Source organism: Astyanax mexicanus, chromosome 1 (assembly GCF_023375975.1).
Source record: "Astyanax mexicanus isolate ESR-SI-001 chromosome 1, AstMex3_surface, whole genome shotgun sequence".
Lineage (NCBI taxonomy): Eukaryota > Metazoa > Chordata > Actinopteri > Characiformes > Acestrorhamphidae > Astyanax > Astyanax mexicanus.
This window is the reverse complement of record NC_064408.1, coordinates 100,768,013-100,791,794: the sequence shown is the minus strand read 5'-3', so window position 1 is coordinate 100,791,794 and position 23,782 is coordinate 100,768,013. Positions and strand designations below refer to the sequence as shown.

The following is a 23,782-nucleotide window of genomic DNA, read 5'->3' as shown; positions in this document are numbered from 1 at the left end:
GCTGGAATTGTGAAAGAGTGATTCAGGGAGCATGAGATCATCATTTACACACATGGATTGTTCACCACAGAGTCCAGACCTTAACCTCATTGAGAATCTTTGGGATGTGCTGGATGGAGAAGATTTTGAGCAGTGGTCAGACTCTACCATCATCAATGCTGATGCAAGATCTTGGTGAAAAATTGGACACTGGACACTGGACTGAAATAAATCTTGTTAAATTGCAGAAGCTTATCGAAATAAGGTCACAGTGAATGTGTGCTGCAATCAAAGCTAATTGCGGTCCAACCAAATATTAGTGTGTGAGCATGTTTTTTTTTTTGTGGCGACTTTTTTTTTTTTTTTGGCCAGGCAGTGTAGTTACACAGTGTTTAGAAAATCTCCTTTATTTAACCCACATAACATATACAGTAATGTTCAAACTGTTTGGTAAATGTCTGGTAAGGGCTAGGACTTGTACAGTTATATTTTGGGTTGGGTTTAGGATATGTTTGCGACAATCCAGGTAAAATGAATTAGTTACTTGATAGATTAGAGGAAAGTAAGCTGAATGCAAGGTAAACAGCTAATAAGAAACTACAGTGGCTATCCAAATAAGTACTCCTAGTAACTACAGTCATATGAAAAATGTTGGCACCCCTATTAATCTTAATCATTTTCAGTTCTAAATATGTGGGTGTTTGCAACAGCCATTTCAGTCTGATATATCTAATAACTGATGGACACAGTAATATTTCAGGATTGAAATGAGGTTTATTGTACTGTGCAATATGCATTAAACCAAAATTTGACCGGTGCAAAAGTATGGGCACCCTTATCATTTTATTGATTTGAATACTCCTAACTACTTTTTACTGACTTACTGAAGCATAAAATTGGTTAGGTAACCTCATTGAGCTTTGAACTTCATAGCCAGGTGTATCTATTCATGAGAAAAGGTATTTAAGGTGGCCAATTGCAAGTTGTTCTCCTAATTTAATGCATATTGCACATTTTCTGTTAGTACAATAAACCTCATTTCAATCCTGAAATATTACTGTGTCCATCAGTTATTAGATATATCAAACTGAAATGGCTGTTGCAAACACCCAAATATTTAGAACTAAAAATGATTAAGATTAATAGGGGTGCCCAAACTTTTTCATATGACTGTATAGTTTGGGAGCTAAGGAGTCTTGAGGATTAAAATTTTCAACTTTGAAAATATAGTGGTGTTTCCTTACACCCTTACATTTTATAATTATTCAGATTTTAGGCATATTTATAACTGATTTATCATGAGCATATACTGGAGAGTGTGTGAATCAGCTGTGAACTATATGATGCAAACAGTCATTAATATAAATCAGCTCAAAAAAAAAAACAAGCCATGTAATATGTATTGTGTGTATTATTGCAATGGAGTTTTGCTGGAATTTTTAGTAAATATAAACTGACATCAATCATTATAACAGCCAGCCAGGCCCTGAAATACACTATACATGTATAACATGTATCCAACAGAAGGCATGATGTCAAAAGGGACAGTTTCCTCTTGATTTCAACACCCCACGTCTACAGCACAGGCTGATTTGTCGTCTCTCAGTCTTTACACTTCCTTTCGCTCATCCTGAAGGCTCTTCTTGGCTCTCTGAGATCTGCAGCTCCACTGGATCACTGCTCACAGCAACCACGGTCTGATTACTGACCTCTTCTTCATCTCCACTAATGCAGCTCTACGAGGTTGGCTAGCTTTGCTTGATCTTCGTGCTCAGCCGTTGTAATAGGCCACGAGTGAAACGGTTGGCTTGACTGTTCCAGGAACAGGGCCTGCTGTGGGTGACTGACCCTCACCTTCTGAACCGTCCTTTGGCTTAACGCTGTCGAGAGCGAGGCCGGTGGGGTGGCCGGCTGTGGCTACCACGAAGGTGGCGTTGTGTCCATTGGCACGTCGCATGTTCCTGAGGATCTTGGTGCCCTTGGATGAGTTTTTGTAACTGGAACCTCGTTCTGGAGTAGAACACATCAGCAGGGCTCGGAAACATCTGTAGAACTGACATATACACACACACAAACACACAGGGAGAAACGCCGTGATGGAGAGATTTCTGCTCTTAGACATTAGAAGTAGAGTTCAGCTGTCAATTAAATAAAATAATTGCACAAAATATCAGTTCTCTGTACAAGCATTTAAAAAATAACGTTTTATATTTATAGCTAAGTTAATGCATTATTAATTAATATGAATAATAATGAATAATTAATGCTAATACAAGTATTAGCTGCTTACAAATTGGCATGAATTATAGTAGTAAGCTCATGTTTAATTTGTAAATTTGTTATACAGATATTTTAAGTATTTTTACACATTACTTACACACTAAATGACCAGAAGTATTGGAATACCTGTCCGTTACTGTTCCTGTTACAAAAAGTGTTTATTCAGCTTTTGTTGGGAGTATTGTGAACCATAGCAGTGAGAATATGATTGTAATGAGCAAGAAGCGTCTAAACTCTTTGTATATAGAGTATTGAATTCATATATTTAATATATGTTAAGTAAGTTTATATATAAATAAGTTTAAAAATATAATTTTAACACCAATATTGAAAAACAAATACATACAAATATTATGAATACAGATACTAATCATATTCTTAAGGGATGTATGATGATATTAGGAACATATACACTGCAGCTACTAGACACTTACACTACATTTTACAATGGGTAGGATCTCAGCCACTATTAATCAGTGAAAAAAAACAAGCATGAGATAAAACTTGTAACCCATAATTCTCTGGCTTACACTGCAATGATATTAATAGCAACAGAAATAAGACTTGAATAATGAATACAATCTAGACAGAAGCATTCAGATTAACCAATGAAAAACAAAAAAGCTTAATTAAAGCAACATGTGTTGCAAACCCATTCCTCAGAATTTTGTTTATTGATAATTATATACAATAAAACCCCAATTTCATGTTCTTTATACTGTTGAATGATTAATCATATAGGAAAAAATGGAATAAGTATGTTAAGTCACCGTAACACTAAAATTTTAGTACACAAAACTATACATTTAATCACAAGACATCAAATAACATCATGCTTGTAATATGTGATAAAGCCTGAGCCTGTGAGATGCATGACACAGATTCAGCCCTGTCCAAACAACCTTTTTGCAGTAATAGTCTGCCTGTCTGCCTGCTGAAGTCAGTAATCATCCTTATTAGCTGAAATGGGGAGATTGGAAAGTCTCTCTTTTGTTTTGTGTTCATTTGCCTGCGCTATTGTTACGGATTTGGATTCTCACAGAGTGCTAAACAATAAATTGGAAGCCAAATAGAGGATGAGAAAATAATTAAAGCACTCAAAGCCCAGACGATGCTTCTGGGTCCTCTAATGCGGGCCGGCTCGTTTGAAAAATGAAAGGCTTTCCGTGCTGGAAATTCATGAACTTGTGCAGGACCTCTCGGCGAGGGTGGAGGCAGTGATTGTCTGTGATAGCGGCACCCATTTGAAGGTGTTAGCTCTGCAGCGGGTGTGTGTGCGTGTCTTGCTGCAAGGCCTGTGCTGCTATGCTAGGTGCATGCAGATCGGATGTGTATATGTGTGTGCTAATGATTCATTAGGCCATTTGAAATGAAACCATGATGGACCCCCTCCTGTGATTCCCTATGAAAATGGATGACAAATTGCAGTTGTGCTTTAGCAGGGGTTCGGATCCATACAAATGCAATCGAGGGTCTCCATTGTTGTCCAGCCAAGGCATTGTTTTCCAGTTCAATTTGTTTCATTATAGATAAAGGCTTTCCTAATTAAATGGTGTGCGGATGCACCAGGAGTGGAATACATTTTCCAGGGAAGCTTTTCATCTAATATGGAACCGATAGTCGCCACATCCTTACAAAACTACCCAGACAGGCTTTGAAGGCAGAGATTTGACCGACTTCGCTGTGGAGAGTTTATGAATACTAATCTTTACTCAGAGAAGAATGTATGCAGCTCAGCTTTCAAAAGCTTCATTACTTATGTGGCTAATATGCATGACCTTATAACCTATTTAAATATTGCAGAAACAATTCACAAACCTCTACGATCATATATGTTTAAAAAGGGATCTTCAGACATTTTTCAGTAAAATTGTTCTATATACAGCTCTGGAAACAGTTAAGAGACCACTTCAGTTTCTGAATCAGATTCTCTGATTTTGCTATTTATAGGTTTATTTTTAAGTAATATGAACATTGTTGTTTTATTCTATAAACTACGGACAATAAAATTATTGTAATTTATTTGCAGAAAATGAGAAATGGCTGAAATAATAAAAAGATGCAGAGCTTTCAGACCTCAAACAATGTAAAGAAAACAAATTCATATTCATAAAGTTTTAAGAGTTCAGAAATCAATATTTGGTGGAATTACCCTGTTTTTTAATCAGAATTTTCATGCATCGTGGCATGTTCTCCTCCACCAGTCTTACATACTGCTTTTGGATAACTTTATGCCACTCCTGGTGCAAAAAAATCAAGCAGTTCAGTTTGGTTTGATGGCTTGTGATCATCCACCTTCCTCTTGATTATATTCTAGAGGTTTTTAATTTGGTAAAATCAAAGAAACTGAACTGTTCAAATCTCTGTATTTTGAACTTTTGTCTATACAAACACTTTACAAATTCCAAACAACTGGGCTATTGATTCATTAAACTGTGACTGAATGTCCTACACTCACATTTGTAAAAATGCGATTTTTACTTTTCCAATTTTTAGTTTGATTAGTAGTGTGTGGGCAAGACTTTGGTGTCACAATGGCAACATTTAAAAAATACATATATTTTTGGAAGTACAAGTAGATTTGGATGGAGTTATGGAGATCTGCTTTTTGATGACATACACTGAGGAAACCTGTATTGGTGCTTCAGGTTCTCGCTGTATTTAGGTCTGTTTTGAGTGTGTTACACTTTTTCCCCAGGATTATGACATCAAACTTTGTGAAGTGTTAGTAACCACTGCTAGACTGAATGCTCACACAAGCATGTGTGAATTGAGAAATTTTGAGAAACAATCCCAGAAATAGAGTAACCCAAATAAAATGCAATATTTATGTAAATTATGTGATTGAATTAGTTGAATTTAAATTTTGTTGCATAATGTAAAGCCTTACTTAAATGTTTATAGGTTTTAGTGTCAGAGATGGGAGTTGCAACAACCAGCATAGTGGAAAAGAGCTTTACATAACAGCCAATCAAAGTACTGATAATTGATAACATTTATACAGTTATCTATCTAAAACAGAATATAAAGTAACAGCTCTTGGTATTCTGGAACTAGTGTATTTTTATTATTCTGCATGAATAGCTGTATTACTTTGATTAGCCTGCTGTATTGTGATCTATGCTGTAAGATTATACATTTACTATCTAAAGCTAGAAAAGCAAAATACAGGGCACTAAAACACTTGTACATAGTGATACACCTCTTTTTCTTTATCAAAAAATGAACAGATCAAACAAATAAATACAACAAAAAACAAACCCAGACATTACATCCCATGTGAAAACGTAGTGAACTTAGTATACTCCCAAGTCCAACGTATACTTATAGTCAACTACATTTTCTCAGTGGATGTCTCAAACATTCCATCCTAAAACATTCCTGTCAAGGTAAGTGCCTAATTTTTGTATTAAACCAATATACCAATAAACATTGAGCTCCTATGATATCCCAGAAGTCTGTGTGTGTGAGAGAGAGAGAGAGAAAGCTGTGAAGTTTGGTGTTTGGTTCAGAGGGTCAGGGGTATCGTCAGCTGCAGTGTTGCACTGACACTCGCGTCTCCGGACACAGAGCTTCAGTAATGGTGTAAATGGCCGTTCAGTGTTCAGTTAGCGGGACTGAGATGCGACCAAGCGTGACTGCAATGCCCTCGTGCATTCCTCCACAAAGCCTTCTCAATCACTCAACTATAAACTCATCTCACCCACAACACACCAGCAAACATTCACTTTTACTTTAATATGTTACTATTTAGTTAACATTTTGTAAACAGTTCACAACAAATATAAAGCAAGAACATTATAAACTCTACAAACTCAAATTACATATTTTTCTGTATAACAATACCACTGAAGGACATCAATTTGTGGGTCTGATATCCACTAGTTTAATTCTGTACTGTGTATGAGTTCATTAATACCAATTACACATGAACTAAGATATTGTGCTTCATACAGCACAGCATACTATTCAGTTAAATGATCTAACTATCAAATGAACAGCAAATAAAATGACTTAATTAAAATGGTTTAATTAATTCTGCTTGGGTATGTTTAGCTGATTGTGAGGCTTACCACAGAAAATAAACATCTTAAGATCTAATTTTAGCCATTGTAACAAGAAATACTACTATTTAGATGTGTTTTCCAACCTTCAAATGTACAAATTTAATCCTACATGATTAAAAGCCCTGCATTCCTTAGGCTTCATTATTTTCTGGCTCAAACTAAAGTCCTGGCTTGATTAGTCATGGTCCGCTACTGCTGAAATCAGATGTCTGTTCATGCTCTCCTGGCTTTGCTGCATGCTCCCAGAAACCTGACAGATAATCTCTCTACAACAGAAGTAATCAATAGGTTACAAATCGATGAGAATAGATCAGAAGCATACTGAGAATGAAGCAGAGGTTTTGCTGCTGCAGCTTTGAGTCATCATTCAAAACAAATAGGCCAAGAAACAGAGAAAGTATGAAAATGACTTTTCTGCATTGTGAGTGACAAGAAGTAGCTGTTAATAAATTGAATATAATTTTTTCAATTACAAAACATAACCTACTACTACTCTGTATGCAGTAATATCTCCGATAGGCAGATAGGTAAATGATTACAGGTGTGGTCTGATTAGACACTGGGTCTTGTCATTTGGATGGCATAAAAGTTCTTTGCCTGTTGCATAATAAAAAAGGCTCTCAAAGGCTACTTTTGGGTAGAGTACCTTTTGGTGAGAGATCGTTAATTTCCAGACCTGCCTCTACAATGAACTCAAAGACATTTTGTCCAGTTGATTAACTTTAAAAGGAAGCATATCATTGGTCTGAGAGAAGCAGTTCAATGGTCTCTTTGATGAATGGTGTTGTAACAGGAAACCTGAATGGCTGTGGAATGAAACCAAACATTAATCTAGGTTCTGTTTGGGATCTGCAACAGCTGCCGGTGTGATGATCTGGTGCACTATATAATTAATATATTTTTGTGTAGAAGATAAGCTATGTTCTTGCTGGAGTGTGACGTGATGTGCAAGAGTGACTGATTGTGTATAAAGCAATAGGATGTGGGAATAATATATATTCATACTTCTCATCCAATCACAATCAAATTCACCCTATCTGGATGGAGCGATTTATCTGGATAGGTTTTCTTTAACGATGAGGGTTTGGAATGAAACAAGCTGAAATAAAATAGGAATAACGAGGCTACTTTTAAAAGATACATTGCAAAAAATCAATTGGCAAAAACTAGACAAAATATACATAAATATGGACAAATATATGTATATAAATAAATAACTAAATATATGTAAGCAAAAAAATCTGCCAATGGGGTAAGCAAAATTTTCTTAGTAAGATTTCTTACAAAAAGCAATGGCAAAGTCTCAAAATGAGTGAAGAAACACCTAAATCAAGCAAAAAAAGTCACTGTTTTGGACACAAGAATCAGAATAACTTGATGGCTGCTTGATTGTGCTTATTTTGGGTTCAAATTACTTAAAATAAGGTACAAATTCTAAATAAGAATGATTAAGATAATTATCCCTAAAATAAGCAAGATAATCTAACACTTGATGCTTAGTAAGACAAAAAGTCTTATCAGAGAAGAAAATAAGATTTATTGCCTTAAATTTACAAAATTTCACTTGCTAAGATTTAGTTTTTTGTAGTAATGAGTAGAAAGTACAGATAATTGAGTAAAAATGTAAGCAATAGAAGTAAAAAATCGTCTCAAAAATAATTAATCTAGTAAAGGATTGATAACAAAAAATCTAATTAAGTAAGATAACAAAGTGTTGTACTTCTTTTCTTGTCACCTGTGCTATAGGTTGTTTAAAGACACCAATAAGAAGAGTGAGTCTCAATATGCTGTGGCAAAGAGATTACCCAAAATACTTGTACTGACAAAATACATTCAAATTCTGATCAATCTAAGATTTTTTTTTTCATATCCAGTTAATATGTACAAGCACTGGATCAAACACAGTTAGAGCAGGAGGCAAAGCGAGCAGGAGCAGGACCCCTCGCTGTGTCCTGCAGCGGTGTATGCAGTTTTTATAGGGTCTGCAGGTGAGTGGTGCGTGGGGTTGTGAGCAGAGTGTAAAGGGTTGAGAAATGGGTTCTGACTCACAGGCTCATTACAGCACACACAGAGGTGCCCAACGTTCCCACTGAGAAGGTAAAGGTGCTAAGGGAACACTCATCAACAGGACACCTGGACCCTCCTTCAACTAGTTAACACTACGGTTTCAAGCCAATTAATCAGTTTACTAGAACATGCCTTAAAATAGCTATTACTGAATAGTGACTTATTATAGAACATGGAACAATGAAAATGTAGGTCTATACATGATGGTCTTACAGCACAGTAGATATGCATTATGTCAGTACGAGTGCCTGACTAATGAATAATGTACACTATACATACAAAAGTATTGGATACAGTAACATTCATTGTTACAGTATTTTTCACACTATAAGGGGCATTTAAAATACTCTAATTTTCTATATTAAAAATCTTCAGTGTGCCTTATAATCCAGTGCATCTTATGTATGAATTTTACCAGTCAGGTTGAAAGGAGCAGTAACGCCACTCTGAGTTTAGTTCTTTAGCAGTATAAGCATTACCCACTAAACACTACTCATTCGGCCGTTCAGAGGTGTGCATTATCAGCCTGTAGTCTGCTGCTATCCCCGGCTAGCACTGCTGGAGCAATATCTGCTAACTGTGCGAGCCATTTGGCCTGCTAACCTCGGCTAGTACTGCTTGAGCAGTATTAGCATTACCCGCTAAGCACTAGCCATTCGGCCATTCAGAGGTGAGTAATATCGTCCTGTAGCCTGCGCGTCTATCATGTTAAAACAAGCTACGTTGGATGAACCGCTAGCTAATATCACCCTGGCTAACTGAAACACTCAGGGTTCCTCAATATAGCTCTGTCTGCCAGCAGTTAGGAGGCATTAGCGGTTAGCTGCTAATGCTCCAGCCTCAGTGAAAATCAACTTTCCTCACCCAAATAAACAGTTTTCAGGAGAGAAATCTGTGTAGATAAATATCCAGCGCTTTATTTTTTAAATTGCATTTTTGATTACTTTACTTGGCTTAGATTTACAGGTCACGCCAGTAGCAGTAATCTGGTGTGGCTTATGTATGAAAACAGACCACAAAATAAACGTTTATCGATAAAGCGCCTTATAGTATGGTGCGCATTATAGTGTGAAAAATATGGTACTTTGAAAACAGTTTATCCTGCTTTTGGTAGATTTCTACCAGATTATGCAGCATTGTTGTGAGGCTTTAATTGCACTCAGTAACAAGAGCATTAGTGAGGTCATCCCTGACAGGGGGCAGAGATACCTTAAATACTAATAAGAATTAACTACTTATGTATTAGTAATAAAGATTTTCCTACATTAAAGTTTTGTTGTTGAAAAGTGGTTGCAAAGATACAATTTAAAAACAATCACATACCATCCTTCAGTGTATGCACTATGAATCCATATGTGTGATGACAGAATCATATGTTTGTGCATTTTTAATGATTCTATTTGCATGGTATAATGACAAGCAAGGGAAAACACAGGATACACCAATCTGCATGAGGTCAGATTGAACAAAAGAACATAAGGCACCTGAGATTACAGAGCGTGGGTATGGAAACTCAATATTTATGACAGCTAGTCTGCCAATGATTACAGATTGATGAGTATGGTAGGGATGGTATGATGGAAACAATACACAACATACCTACAGGGTGATTTGGTCAGAGGCATACTCCTGGGAACGCATAACGTGAATATAAATGAAAATAAGCACAAGAAAATCTTAACAACCTCCCATGGTGTTGTACTTGACCTTACTGCAGGATGCTCGGGGAATAGTTTTTTCGCTCATTAAGGAACAGCAGAAATGACAACTGATGTTGACATTAACGCTGCGTGATTTAGAATTCAACTGAGAGTGTCTGGTGTGTAAGTGTCTTGTTTCTTACCAGTGTGAGGCAATGTTACCTACTGAGTGCAGGGTCCCAGGAGACTCTAATGCCTGCCTTTAAAAGAATGTGACTTACTCTCTCCCTCTTTCTCTCCTGCTTTCATTTGCAATTCTTAATTTTCCTCTTAACCTTCTAGCTCACTACCTCCATGTTGCTCCCATCAGTTGCCCAGAGGGTATGGCAGGATCTGTGTGGGTCTGGACACAACAAGACCTGGGTTTATGAAGGGGACTGCGCCAAAGACTTAAATTTAGGAGTATTTTAACATCTAATTGTTAAATTATGTGACCCCTATTTTAAAAAATGGTGGAACAGAATGGAAAATCCAAACTAAATAAAAATGCAATGTTTCTAATATTTATTTTGACTTTGATCTTATTGCAGGCATTTTGAACCAGAGATATTTCTTGTTGTGTCTGGTCAACTTAATTTCATTTATTAATAAACATCCATTCCTGCAATGCAGGTCTGCAACACATAAAAAAAAAGTTAGGGGATGAGGCAGCAAAAGGCTTGAAAAGTAAGCAATACTAATAAAAATAGCTGCAAAAGGAGCAATTTGCAATTTCCTCACATGACTGGGCATAAAAAGTTTCTCAGAGGCTAAGATGGTAAGAGGTTCACAAATCTGTGTGTCTAACTGCGTCTAAGAATTATGGAACAATTTAACAAAACGTTCCTCAGCACAAAACCTGAGATATCCCACAATCGACAGTACATAATATCATCAAAAGATTAAGAGAAGTTGAAGAAATTCCTGTGTGTAAAGGACAATGCTGATGGTCAATATTATATGCTGATGATCTTTGGGCCCTCCGGTGGCGCAGTACCAGAAATCACTGCATGGGCTCAGGAACACTTCCAGAAAACATTATCTGTGAAAACAGCTCCTTATGCAATCCACAAATGCGTCATTATTTTCATTTTTCATACTGTCCCAGCATTTTCTGATTTATATATTTTTTCTAATATGTTTTTGTCTCTGGATTCATTCTGGTAAAACTGCTTTCCCACACCAATTACACTGGTTTACAGGTAGCCCAGAAAAAAACAGTGCAGGCCCAGGGAGGCATAAGGGCACTGTGCTACATGCTAATGTGTTTATGTGACTGCTGTGTCTCTTAGGAGAGCCCTGCACGTCTCAGCGTGAGCGTTATTTTGCAATCTGCTGTCACTATGAATTATTTCACCATGTGTCAATCTACATCGCTTTTCAGTTTTTTTTAACACACAGGTGCCACTTTTAAAAGCTCCTGGAGAATAAAAAAGTTATTCTGCCCCAGGGTTTGACTCACAAGCACATAATGTGCACTTAATAAATGAGAGAATGCTAACTGAGGGAGCCTCGCCGCTCGGCAGCGCTCGTCAGCTCTCAGGGGCATGAAGGGAGAATCAGCAAACGTAATTACCACTCGGCATGACAGCTCCCCGACGCAAGCAATACGAGACCTTCTCCTGTTTACTCACCAGCTCAGGAGCTTCCCTGCTCATTCCTAAAGCAGAAAGTAGCACTCAATCACTTTTTCTGCCTCTCTCTCTCTCTCTCTTTCACTCGCTCCTTCTTCATTCCTCATCTCCTCTCCTGCTGTCACTCCATCTCGGGCAGGCTTGGAGACACAGACCAGGTGGATACTTGAATCTGTACAGCACTTTAAGTCTTCAACTCGCCTCAACTCACAGTTTCCATGGTTACGGGCTGGGAGGAATTGAAGACTGAAAATGACATACAGGGGAACCAGTGTCTTCTTCGATGAGTTCAGCTGAAGGTCTTCATTATCACTTTTTTCACATGCAGGATGAAAACAAACATTCCACAGAGTTTAAAAGCAAAAATGAAAAAAAAAAAAAAAGTTTTTGCCATAAATTATTACATGGCTTTAATGCCAAGTGCTTTACAGTATATTAACATAAGTATTAATAAAAAAATCAAAAACATAATCTGTCAAATAAATCATCTATATATTGTCCATTTCCACTTTTTAGCAGAAATCAGTTATTTTCTGTAGTATTGTACTTCTATTTTATTCTCTTATTAAAAGTCTGGATAAAGTACATGTTAGTCTTTTAATGAAAAAAAAAGACTGTCCAATTAAAAGAAAATGGCAGAAATGGACTATATGGTTATTTGTTGGAATTGCACAATTTAAACATTTCAGAGAAAATGTTAAGTATACTTATAGCTCTGTAAACCCACACACCAATTTTACAATTTTATTTTGCGGGATGAGGAAATATTAATATATAAAGGCTACTGCACACATTGTGTAATGTTTAATGTTGTTAGCAGTGTTTTTCTTCTTGTCTTGTATTGCAGAGGATTTTAGTAAGGCAAGTAAGATAGCTTTATTTGAAATGTTTATATTGAGTGAAGTGTTTCAGAGCTTAAGTGTGTTTCAGAGTTTAAGAGCTTATTTTAAAACTTCATTGTTTTTAAAGTTTGAAAAAAGATGATACAGTTTTCGATTTGGGCTGATACTGATAGATTTAAATATTAATTTAGGAAAAAATGGTAAGGTCACTTTTTTTAAATGCTGCTAACACAATATCACTGCATCAAGATACTTCAAGATAGGTCAACATGCTTGAAGGAGAAAAATATTCTGTATATTCTATTTTACCAGCAAACAGATACTCACATTGTCTAGAATTGTGTTAAGTAATGGGGAAGCAAAAGGGACATCCAGAAAGAGTGAGGTCCATTTTTTCTCTAGTGGACTTTTGGAGGGAATAAAATGTAACATTTTACAGACAGTAGAGCCAATGCTAAAACTGTGTCTGATTATCTAACAAATAGCCAATATTGTGACGTAAAAGATAAAGTCAACCTTTTTTTGCAATCAGAACAGTGGGACCTGAAGACAACACCAAATATAAACCACGGTCTAACACCAATATTTACCTTAAAAAATGAATTAAAAAACTGGTATCACATTTTTGAAAACTGATATAGTACTGCAAAACATGATAACAGGATACTTAGACTACATTCACATTACAAGCCTCATTGCTTAAATTCGATTTTTTACTCAGATCGGATTTGGCTCTCTTGACGGTTCACATTCACAAACGTATGTGATCTGTTTCTGTGTGTAATGTGAACGAATCCCTCCCTAAAACGCCTCACATGTACACACTGATGCATGTTTAAAAAAATCATATTTGGCATGTTCACACAGCCATAAAAAAAAAAACAGATCTGAGCCACATTGAGCAAAAAAATTACGGATTTAAATCACTTCAGCCTGGTAATGTGAACGTAGCCTAAGATTTTTTTTACACTCTATTATTTTTTTTGTGGTCTGGTTCTGGGTTAATCTGATTTGATTTACATTTTCTGAGGAGTGCTCAGTGATGGTGAGAAGTGCTGAAAGTAAGACAGTGGTGAAGTGCATCAACAGTATCCAAATGGCAGTAACAGTGGATGAAATTTCAGATTTGGTGTAGTCAATATGGAGTGCAGTAGCCATATGAGAATAAAATAAAAGGAAAAGAAGGGAGAGAGAGAGAGAGAGAGACAGAGAGAGAGAGAGAGAGGGTCCATAAACTGATACAGATAATTACGGCAGTAAACAGAACAGACTACACACACTAATTCATTAAATTGTATAGAAAATATGTAGTTATAAATGTCAATAAGTTATTTAGTTTAGTACTACAGATTATTGGTATTTACTAAAACACTAACATGCAGAATTACAATACAGAACTATACAGAAATAACATTGAGTTGACATTTTTGAGGGGGTTCAATATTTGAGCAGAGGTTTCTAAAACTTTTCTTTTCAAGTTGATTTAGGTCCTACCAATATGCAGAACATATAGGCGCACAATCTGGTACACAATATATCGTACATAATCCACATTTACAGATACATGGACTGAAACTGTGATTAGAATATAACAATCCACTTCAGCCCACAGGGTGCAATACAATAGTTCTATTTGAGGAGCCGGGCTTTTAAAAGGTGCAATTTATAAGAAACAATTGGAATACACAGAGAGACAGCAGGCAGTGTATGGACCTGCTACTAATTAGATGTCAGGCTCGCTTTTGTTGTTAGTTTTATATACATTTTAGAGGGAGATTTCACAAGTCTTCAAACAGACTCACAGCAGGAGCAGGTAGTGTGAGTACACTTGGGACTAAATAAGAATCCATCCTGATTAGCAAAAACAAACAAACAGAAAAGGAATAAAACAGAACCCCCTGACCGTACTTCTCCAATGTTTAGCTCTGGGCTAATAAACCAAATTTACTCTTTGTTTTTGTTTTATTTGTATGTCTAAAACTGATCTTCCAGCAGAAATTGGTTACACAACTTTAAATTGATTATAAGCTGGCATATTCCCTTTAAAACAAAAACAGCATTAAGATTACCATTAGAAACATGTTAATTGATTTTCACTCATAAACCGGCCACAGGTTCTATTATTTGTGTACTCCATGTACACTCATTGTCGAAGCAATTGTTGCACCCAGAAAGAAGTGTCGCATTGAAGTGCTATTTATTCTAAAAGAAAATAATTATTAGCAGGAAAGAAAAATGATTTTAAAAAATTGACTTATATGAGAAACTCTTTCGTTATATATATTGAGCTACACACACAGAAGCAGTGTGTATTGCATGTGTAACACAACCAGACAGATGCAGAGGCTTTTAATGGTCTCCTGTGGAAATCCATCCCATCAACTTGAATATGTTTGAATATTCTCACACAGTTCCTGCAGATTGTGAGGTAGGGGATGGAGTCAGAATCAGAGACTGTAAAAAAGATGGAGGCATTGTCGCTTTTCCCATTCATTTAATGAAAATGAAGCCAAAACTTTCGCCATGTTAGCGATTCTTATACCTGAGTCTGCGCAGTAGAGACCAGAGGAGGGAGAAAGACTGTGGAGAGACAGCCTACTCATTTAAATAACCCCGCCCCTGAGGGCTGCCTCCACAGAGCTCACACAGTCATTGGTCCCACCACGGCTAGGTGTAACCCAGCCCTTTTACAACAACCACACCTTTTTGAATAGAGCTGAATAACGTTTTAATAAAACAAATTCTGTGGGGATATAAAGATTTGACAATATAAGCAGAGGTTACTCTAGTTGTTGCATTTAAATAGTGGAGGTAGAATTACAGTATATTGGAAAAAAACGTGATTGAAAGTTGTCTGTTTTGCCATTGAAACCTATGGGGATGGGTGGGGTTATACAGCTTTCTGAAACCGAACAGCAGGGGGCGCTCAACCTGTGGTGGCTTCACTTTTGAGAGACGATGCTCTGTCCAGCTATACACAGTCTATGGCCTCAACAGAGTGTCCAATAGCATTCCACATGTTTTTAAGCAGCATGGTGGCTCATTAGTTAGCACGTTCACCTCCCAGCACTGGGCGACTTGAGTTCAAGTCTTTATCTGGGAGGAGTTTCCATGTTCTTCCATGTTCTTCCCATGTTTGCCTGGGTTTCCTCTAGGGACACTTTTTTCCCACGTTTCAAAAACAGACAGATCAGGTAAATTGGATAATATCTAAATTGTCTTGGTGTGTATGTGTGTGGGTGTAACTATTCATGTGTGTATGTGAATGTGTGTATGAATGTGTACACACATATGGATCGGCACTCAGCTGTTGAGGGTCAAATCCTTGATGCCCGATGTAGTCCTCCATTTGGACGGTTGTTTCTGGTTGAGAGTACGCTGTTTGTGATTGGCTGCCTCCTGTCTGTGTGTGTTGGTTAGTGCTGAGTGTACATGGTTGTGTGAAAAATGTGATTGTAAAGTGTCCTTGGGTTTCTAGAAAGGCTCCCTATAATAAAACTTAATTCCATTACTCTTTAATTAGTATGAGTTTAGAAAAGGTAGGGCCACTGGTTGCAGAACCTCATTAACATAAATTAATGTTGGACTGTTGTTGAAAGTGCTTGTTGAAAGTGCATGTAATGATTACGCTTTACATGTAATTGCTCCTGATAGCATGACAACAGGTCTCCACCATGCTATTTTTAAATTACACCAAAACAGTTGAGCATGACTACCAACCAAGTTTCATTCCTGTTGGTTGATTCCTTCTCGGTGCAACAATTTTTGACAATGAGTATATATTAATTTTATAGACTTTAAAAAAAATGTCTTTGGAAGTCTTTTTGCTTGTTTTTCACAAACACATACAGTACAAACCATGCAAAATACTTCAATAAACAGATTATTTAACATAGTTATGTCTTACGACTGCACTCACCTGTTTGTTCAGGAAGATGTAGATGACTGGGTTGATGACTGTGCTGGATTTGGCGAGTAATGAGGGAACAATGCTGGCTTCTGGAGTGACCAGGCCAGGATGCCCGAAGGTGGCCACCAAGGCCATGATGCCGTAGGGCAGCCAGCACAACAGGTAACACACCACCATGGTGATCACCAATAAGAGCACACGCTGCTCCCGCTTACGACTCACCACAGTGTTGATCCTGCTCACCTTTATTAGGGAGAATAGAAGAAAGAAACACAATCAAGAAAAAAAAGCATAGGCAGCTTTATAGTTGAAAAAAGTGTAAAGTGTTTTAATTTCCAGGTATAAAACTCTAAAACATCTATCTGCTACATCTATCTGCTTTTTGCAGTTCAAAGATATCTCACCAAATAAGAAAGGCTAAAGCATCCAATTGATTTATGTCTCCTATTCTGTCTCCAGTCTGTGCATAATGACAACATCCTCAATTATTTTCAACCAGACAATGTTCCAAAAAAAAAAAAATTAATAAGAAAGCTTTTGGATGGAGTGCAAATAAAAAAAACAATAGTCTGTGAGAAGAAAGAAATGAGTTTAAAAGCTAGACTCTTTGGAACACTTATTTATTGATCTACAGGCAGCATCGAACTGAAATGATGACCAAACAGCCCTGTATATGAGTTGGCTTCAGTAAGCTTTAGGGGGCGAGTTTTTTCTCAGCGTGGGATTGTTGATTTTAACTCTGCTCATCTCTGGCTCGAAGAGGTCAGTGGTTTATAATTGTCGGTGTGTCAAAAAGTATGATTTGCACGGTTCGAAACAAAAAGTGCGTTGAGTGCAAGGCACACCTGCACTGCCAGAACAGAAGTAGAATTGATGACAGATGACTTTTGGCTAGGGTGTTTTCAGTCAGTAGCACAACTGTATTTTCTGTTGCAAAGATAGCAATACACCAGAAATGTACCTGAACACACCTTACTTTCACACCATCACACTCATCAGCGTAGATATATCGGTAGTTAAACAGAACAGGCGGACGGCATGAAAATACAACCCCACCCTCGCCCAACCGCTGTTTTTCCTCTCTAAGAAAATAAAAAGTTTGAGTTTGTCCAGCTGTCTCTGGCTGGTTCTGGTCCTTATCTGTCTCGCTGGTGATAAAACTTTAATGTTTTATTTGTGGTTATTGATTGGACACTGTATTCTGTGTATTGGGTGATAATCAGGACTGCTTAGGACCCGGGGGAGACTTTTTTATTATATACTTCTCTCGGCGTGTCTCTCCCACAACCATGCAACAACCAATCAGAATTTTTTCTGAATTTCCCAGGAGCAAATCAGCTCTGAAGGCAGACGCTGAAGATTTGAGGGCTAATTAAACAAAACTTTCTCAGCTGCGTGATCATGAGAGTGAACGTGAAGCGCACTATTTGGAAGTATTTTAGATTCAGCGTTGAGTTTGATAAACAAGGTAAAAGACAGTCAGCAGATAAAGCACAGTGTGCAAGCATTTCTTTGCATATTACTGCAATTTATTTAATTTGGCGTGTTTTTGACTAATGGTAGGATTAAGTGTTCCTTTTTTATAATAAATTTTGTGATTTTAATTAATCTGAGCCTTTTTTCTATTTAATATTGGCTCTGTAATTGTGAGTAGGAGCACCTTGTTGATTTGAAATAGAAAGGGCTAAAAACGTTCTGCATGTTGGAGCTACATAATATTAATATATCGGAATGGAACCGAAACCGTGGCCCAAGAACCGCGATACAAAACGAACCGTGTCCCCACTGTACCGTTGCATCCCTAGCATCTCAACACAGGGCACTAAGAGTCTGATTCTAAACCCTGCTTCCAGCTCACATACGATCAATATCCCAAAACCCCATTTGTTACATAATATTCTGTATTTTTTGTATTTGTTATTCTGGTCCCAAAATCATGCCGATGCACTCTTCAGTACTAATTAATAGCAATGGGACAGAAAGTCTAGAGGGCAGCAGCTTTTTTTAATTCCCAGGTCTCTTCTGAAGTGTTAAGGAATCTGCAGCTTGTATATTCTTACTCTGGACCCAAAGCTGTTACTTGACATTTTGGGACTCATCACTTTGTTGATTGATGGACGTGGCATTAATTGGCACCCTGTTGATTTGAACCACGCTGTGTATTTCCCCTTACACTTATTGGACTGAGGCGCAGGAGGACAGGAAGTGTGGCTGCAGACGGGGAATCATGCAGCCGGAGAGACACGGAACAGCCCTGGGATGTGCAGTCCATACAGTCCAGATGCTGCTGCCAGTGGCACAGCTGTGGCTGTACTTCTAATCAGGAGTGAGGGTTTGTGTAGAGGTTAGAATGTATGTTGAATGTCTGAGCCGGGCAAAGAACACAGACGCTTCACAGACTGGCTGCTCTGGAGCTGTTCACTTTTGAGTGGCAGGAGGAATCTTTATGGTGACATATAGAAAAGTTTGAGATGTGTGGAACAGGAGAGGAGGGGAGTCTGGCAACTCGCTATACGAAATGTTACACTAGCTCAACTCTAAGAACTCAAAAACTAAAAAAAATTCATTCTTTCATTTTAGAATAGAAAATATCATCCCTAACACACTGCAGCACATGCCACTTACATACCAACCAGTCATTAAGTTTAACCCTTTAATATCCTTACCTAAAGATAAAGCAACAAATTTTATTATTATTTTATTTAAAATATCCACCTCTACTTAATGTTTGAGATCACAAAAAAACAATAGCATGCTAACTTTGTTCATTTTTTAGTTTGTCCCCTCATTATAATTCACACATTATACAGCTACATGCAATTCAACCAGGTACAAATTGATCTGTAGTGACTATATATTGCACTATTGACTTAAAAAAAAACTTTCCTACACTATGTCCCAATCAGATACTTTGGAGATGCAGTAAATAAAAAAGAAAGAACACATCCAATTTTTTTTTTATAATTTAAAAGTTCTAAATAGACATATAAATTACTTCTATTTAAATATGCACATTTTCTTAAATAAAACAATAAAATGTCAGAAAATAACAACTCTTTGGTAAGTTTCCAGTATTGTTTTTTTACTGTATTATTATTTTGATGCTTTTTTAATTAAAAACACTTTAACAAATTACTTGTTGAGTTACTGAGTTTAAATAAGAGCATTAATGCAGGACATAAACAGCTACATGAATACAGGACATAAATAGCTGCATTTTTTTAGAAGAAGGAAACGTGTGTGCGTGTGTGACTGAGTATATGACATTTTTGATAAATCGGTGATTCTGATCTGAGTTTCAATCACATGATCCGATCGGTGACATCCCTAGTTATTACGTAAGTATGTACATTTGCTGTTAACAAAGTTCAGTGTTTGTCATTGATTTTTTGGCTAATTAGCAATGAAAATGAAAATACCTTCAATAAAAATGTACTTTTTACTTACTTTTTAATAATTCAATAAAGCATGTGTGAGAATCTAAAAATCAACTTTTTTAATTTTTTTACATTATCAACCATCACATTTTCTAGTTGTCAGTTTAGTGCACAGTCAATTATGTAATTATACAATATTAAAATATTAAAATAGAACATTAAACAATTACAATCCATGGGTTAACCCTTCAGGGTCATATTCGGAATAGGTATTAAACGATCTAAAGCAAAAAGTAGCTTCAGTTCTTTCTGTAATCATCAGCAAACACCAACTGACTAATCTTCCAGTCTGCTGCATCATCAGAGGAGCGGTGTATAAACCTGAGAGAATACAGATGCCTCCGAGGTGTTGTGAGTGCATATCTGGCAGGCAAGATGGAGACTTCAGGAGGGTGAATGGAGATGATAATGGACGTGGCGGCTCCAGAGGCTGTCAGAAGTGTTTAGGGCAGAGCAGCCACCAGGAGCACAGCTGCAGCTGCTGTGCTGAAGGTCATAGTGCAGGATAACTGGACAACCAGGCAGGTATGACATCTCCAGATAGATTTAATCTGAAGCAAAATCAGACACTTGACCAAGTTTATAGTAGAGGAGGGATATATATTATATGATTACATGATTTCCCATGATACTTGAGACACAACACATTGCTGGTGTACTTTTCCAAACTAGTTAATAATCTAATAAGCCTTCAACATTGTTATTAACGTCATTATTTTAGTCTGTCACTGTGGCTGCCAGGTTTAATCAGTGTGCATTTCTTGCTCCTGGCCTCTCCCTTAGTTAATAAGTGGAATTTGTGCTTTAAAACACACTTTAAACATACATTTCTGGACAAGTAAAGTTGACAATTACCTTTAAATAAGGTAAAAGAAGGATGTGGGTCAACATCAGAGCTTAATCTTACATATAAATTGGTTATGCAATGCTAAAAATACATACTTTTAACAATACTTATTCTGTCTACTTCACCAGAGATACACAGTGTAGTTAGCATTGTGCCAAATCATGAGCACCAAAGAACAGATGCTATTCTCAATTTATCACAGGTCAGTGCAGTATCAACATCCTTTTGAAGATTTATTTTGATGTAAAATGCTAAAATGCTTGACATAACAAATATGTATTTACTAGATTTACTCTAAACTCTTTTTGGACTTGGGAAATGTTTTTCAAAGTATATATTGTATGTTCATATTTTACGATCTTAAATTAGTAAAACTAATGAAGAGACTAAATCTACTTATACTTGTTTAAATCAAGCACAAACCCAAAGTACTGAGAAACTATCCTGTATCATATTTTCCCTCCCATCTCTAAAGTTTGTGGCTTCTGAAAATGACCTCACTTTCTCATCCTACTGGGATCTGGACAGTCTCTGTTCATCTGACATCTGCTCTGTAGTCTAGGTTGCACGCATGAATTTCCTAATTTATATCAAATTGATTGAGGAGGTGCTGCAGTAAACACACACACACACACACACACACACACACACACACACACACACACACACACACACACACACACACACACACACAAACACACACACACACACACACACACACATACACACACACACTCTCTTACTTTCCCAAGGGGAGAGTTGAAGCTGACACACAAGTCCATTAGAATGAAGACATCATTACACAGCAGAGCCATCTGCAGAATACCCACACTTGCACACACACACACACACACACAGGACTACAAAGGCCTGTAATCACTTTAATCAGTACTGACAATCACACCACTGGACATTGCATGATTAAATCTAACAGCAGCTTTCTGCAAGACATGACTTCTCATAATTGCTTAATTACGAGTCATGTTATTGAACAAACAGTAATTATCAAAAAGGTATAAGAAGGAACTGTTTTCAAATTTTGGGTTAAGGCTAATGGATGCATTTTTCATAAACATATTTTTTCTTGCTGATTGAAATAGTCATCAATGGTATAACTTGGAACAACCCAAAGTAGCAATTATTTTAACAGCAAAATTAATAAAATGCAAATATCCTATCCCTGCACTGCCCCAACAAATATGTTAAAGCCAAAGACTGCAGAAAACATGTGTGACAAGGTTCAAGTTTTATTATCTAAATTTCTATTTTCTGTATTTGTGAGGAAAGTATCTGAGGGTGATTTCATACCTGTAGTTCTTTTCTCTGGTCTGAATCAGTTAGCAGGTTTGTTAACTTGGAGATTTGGCCCCTTTGGTTTGTTTTGGTTTCACACAATAAACACACAGTAAATACAGTATTACACAAAGAATATAGTAAGAATGTAAAGAAGCTGAAAACAGCTTAGCTTTGAGCTGCAGCAGGTATGGCATTAGTTACTAGCTGTAGTGATCATCTAGATAATACATCTGGTTAAACTGCACTTGAACAGCCGTTTAGCTCAAACATAAGGAGTTTATTTAATAGTTGAGTCGGATTGAGGTCAGATCACATTCTTACAGCAAATTAACTGCTCTGGAGTTTGTTTTCTCTGGAGAGTTGTTTGGGACTATACCTAGACTACCTCAACTCACATTTCTCTGTATGTTTTTTTTTTTTTTTGTTTCATACCTGCTGAAACGAACTGAACCAGAATCTGTTTTATTCAGATTAAATATTGTTGTTGTGATCCTTAAAAAAAATCCTACTTAAACACTTGGTTCTTTGGTTCTGTAAGTGTCCTAAGGGCACAATGACAACTTCTTTAAATGATTTAAATATCAGGTTAAATGGCTCTCTACAATGGAGAACCTCTGACTGGTTCTTATTTTTTAATATACATTTTACTTTTTCCTACTATTGAAAAGGTCATGAATATTTGTTAGTACTAATTAGAACCTGTTTTATTTAGGGTGATAGCAACAAAAGACTTCAGGCAGTTTGCTTTAAGCTGCATTATTACTGGCTAAAAATTAGAAACCTAATGTAAACAACGTAAATATGGTTTCTAAAAGGTTCTATGGATAGAAACCATATAAATAAAATTCCCTATTTGGTGCTATGTAGACTTAAGGTCTGAAGGATATTTAGAACCTTTTAAGCAGCCCAAGAGCCATATAAACCTCCCAGCGATCACGGTGGAATGTAGATACAAAGTGCCTTAAAAAAATCCCAGTTAAATGGCAGAATGCATGCTTTATATTATGCTATTTGTTCACTTTATTTTTTTACATACTAAAAATTACCATCTAGAATTTTAGTTTGAATTGTTCTAGCAGATGGGTGAGCAAAGCACAGGGAGAATACATAACACAGCAGAGCAGCATCTTTTATTAGAATGGATTTTTGCCATTCTGCAACAAACTGTGCACAACTATGAGAATGCAGAGTCAAACAATGAAGAACAAGAACAAAATCACAACAAATCACCATAAAAAATATTGAGCTGTAATAGTGCATGATCAGCTCCTTGTAAAATAGCTGCATATCTAAGATTTCAGCAACAAAAAGTACAGTATATTGGCTGCAATACTGTAATCAATGGTCATTTGTTTGACAGTAGCAAGAGGACAGTTAGTTTAGATGATTAAGCTCTAGCAAACAGACTACACATGCTGAGCCACAAGGACTAAACCTTGAATTATTTGTCTTGTTTGAACCCAAAGGGATCTCACTGTCCAGATAATGCCTGGGATCAAATTTTACAGCTGGGGTTGTTAAAGTCCATTGTACACCTAATGTAATTCAGACAACATCTGACCTGGTTTAGTTTTTTTCACCCTACTTTTCTCTCTCTCTCTCTCTCTCTCTCTGCTGTTGTACTATAAACAACCTGAAGACCAGCAAGAGAATAACAAGCTGATGATTTTAGGTTGCTGTTTGAAGGTATTGTTTAATGAAATTAATGTAAACCTGTAAACTAAGCATTAACATTTAGGATTAA

The 23,782-nt window shown here is 36.8% G+C and overlaps 1 protein-coding gene across 1 annotated transcript in view; it reads right to left on the bottom strand.

Moving 5' to 3' along the window:
- Positions 1 to 1,079: 1,079 nt before the first annotated feature.
- tmtopsb (teleost multiple tissue opsin b) overlaps positions 1,080 to 23,782 on the bottom strand; it is a 63,024-nt gene continuing 40,321 nt past the window's right edge. The window contains exons 3-4 of the mRNA XM_007252338.4: positions 16,468 to 16,701; positions 1,080 to 2,032 (exon numbers count right to left, since the gene is read on the bottom strand). Of these exons, the coding sequence (XP_007252400.3) occupies positions 1,751 to 2,032; positions 16,468 to 16,701 (516 nt within the window). The 3' untranslated portion in view covers positions 1,080 to 1,750. The remainder of the gene's footprint in view (positions 2,033 to 16,467; positions 16,702 to 23,782) is intronic.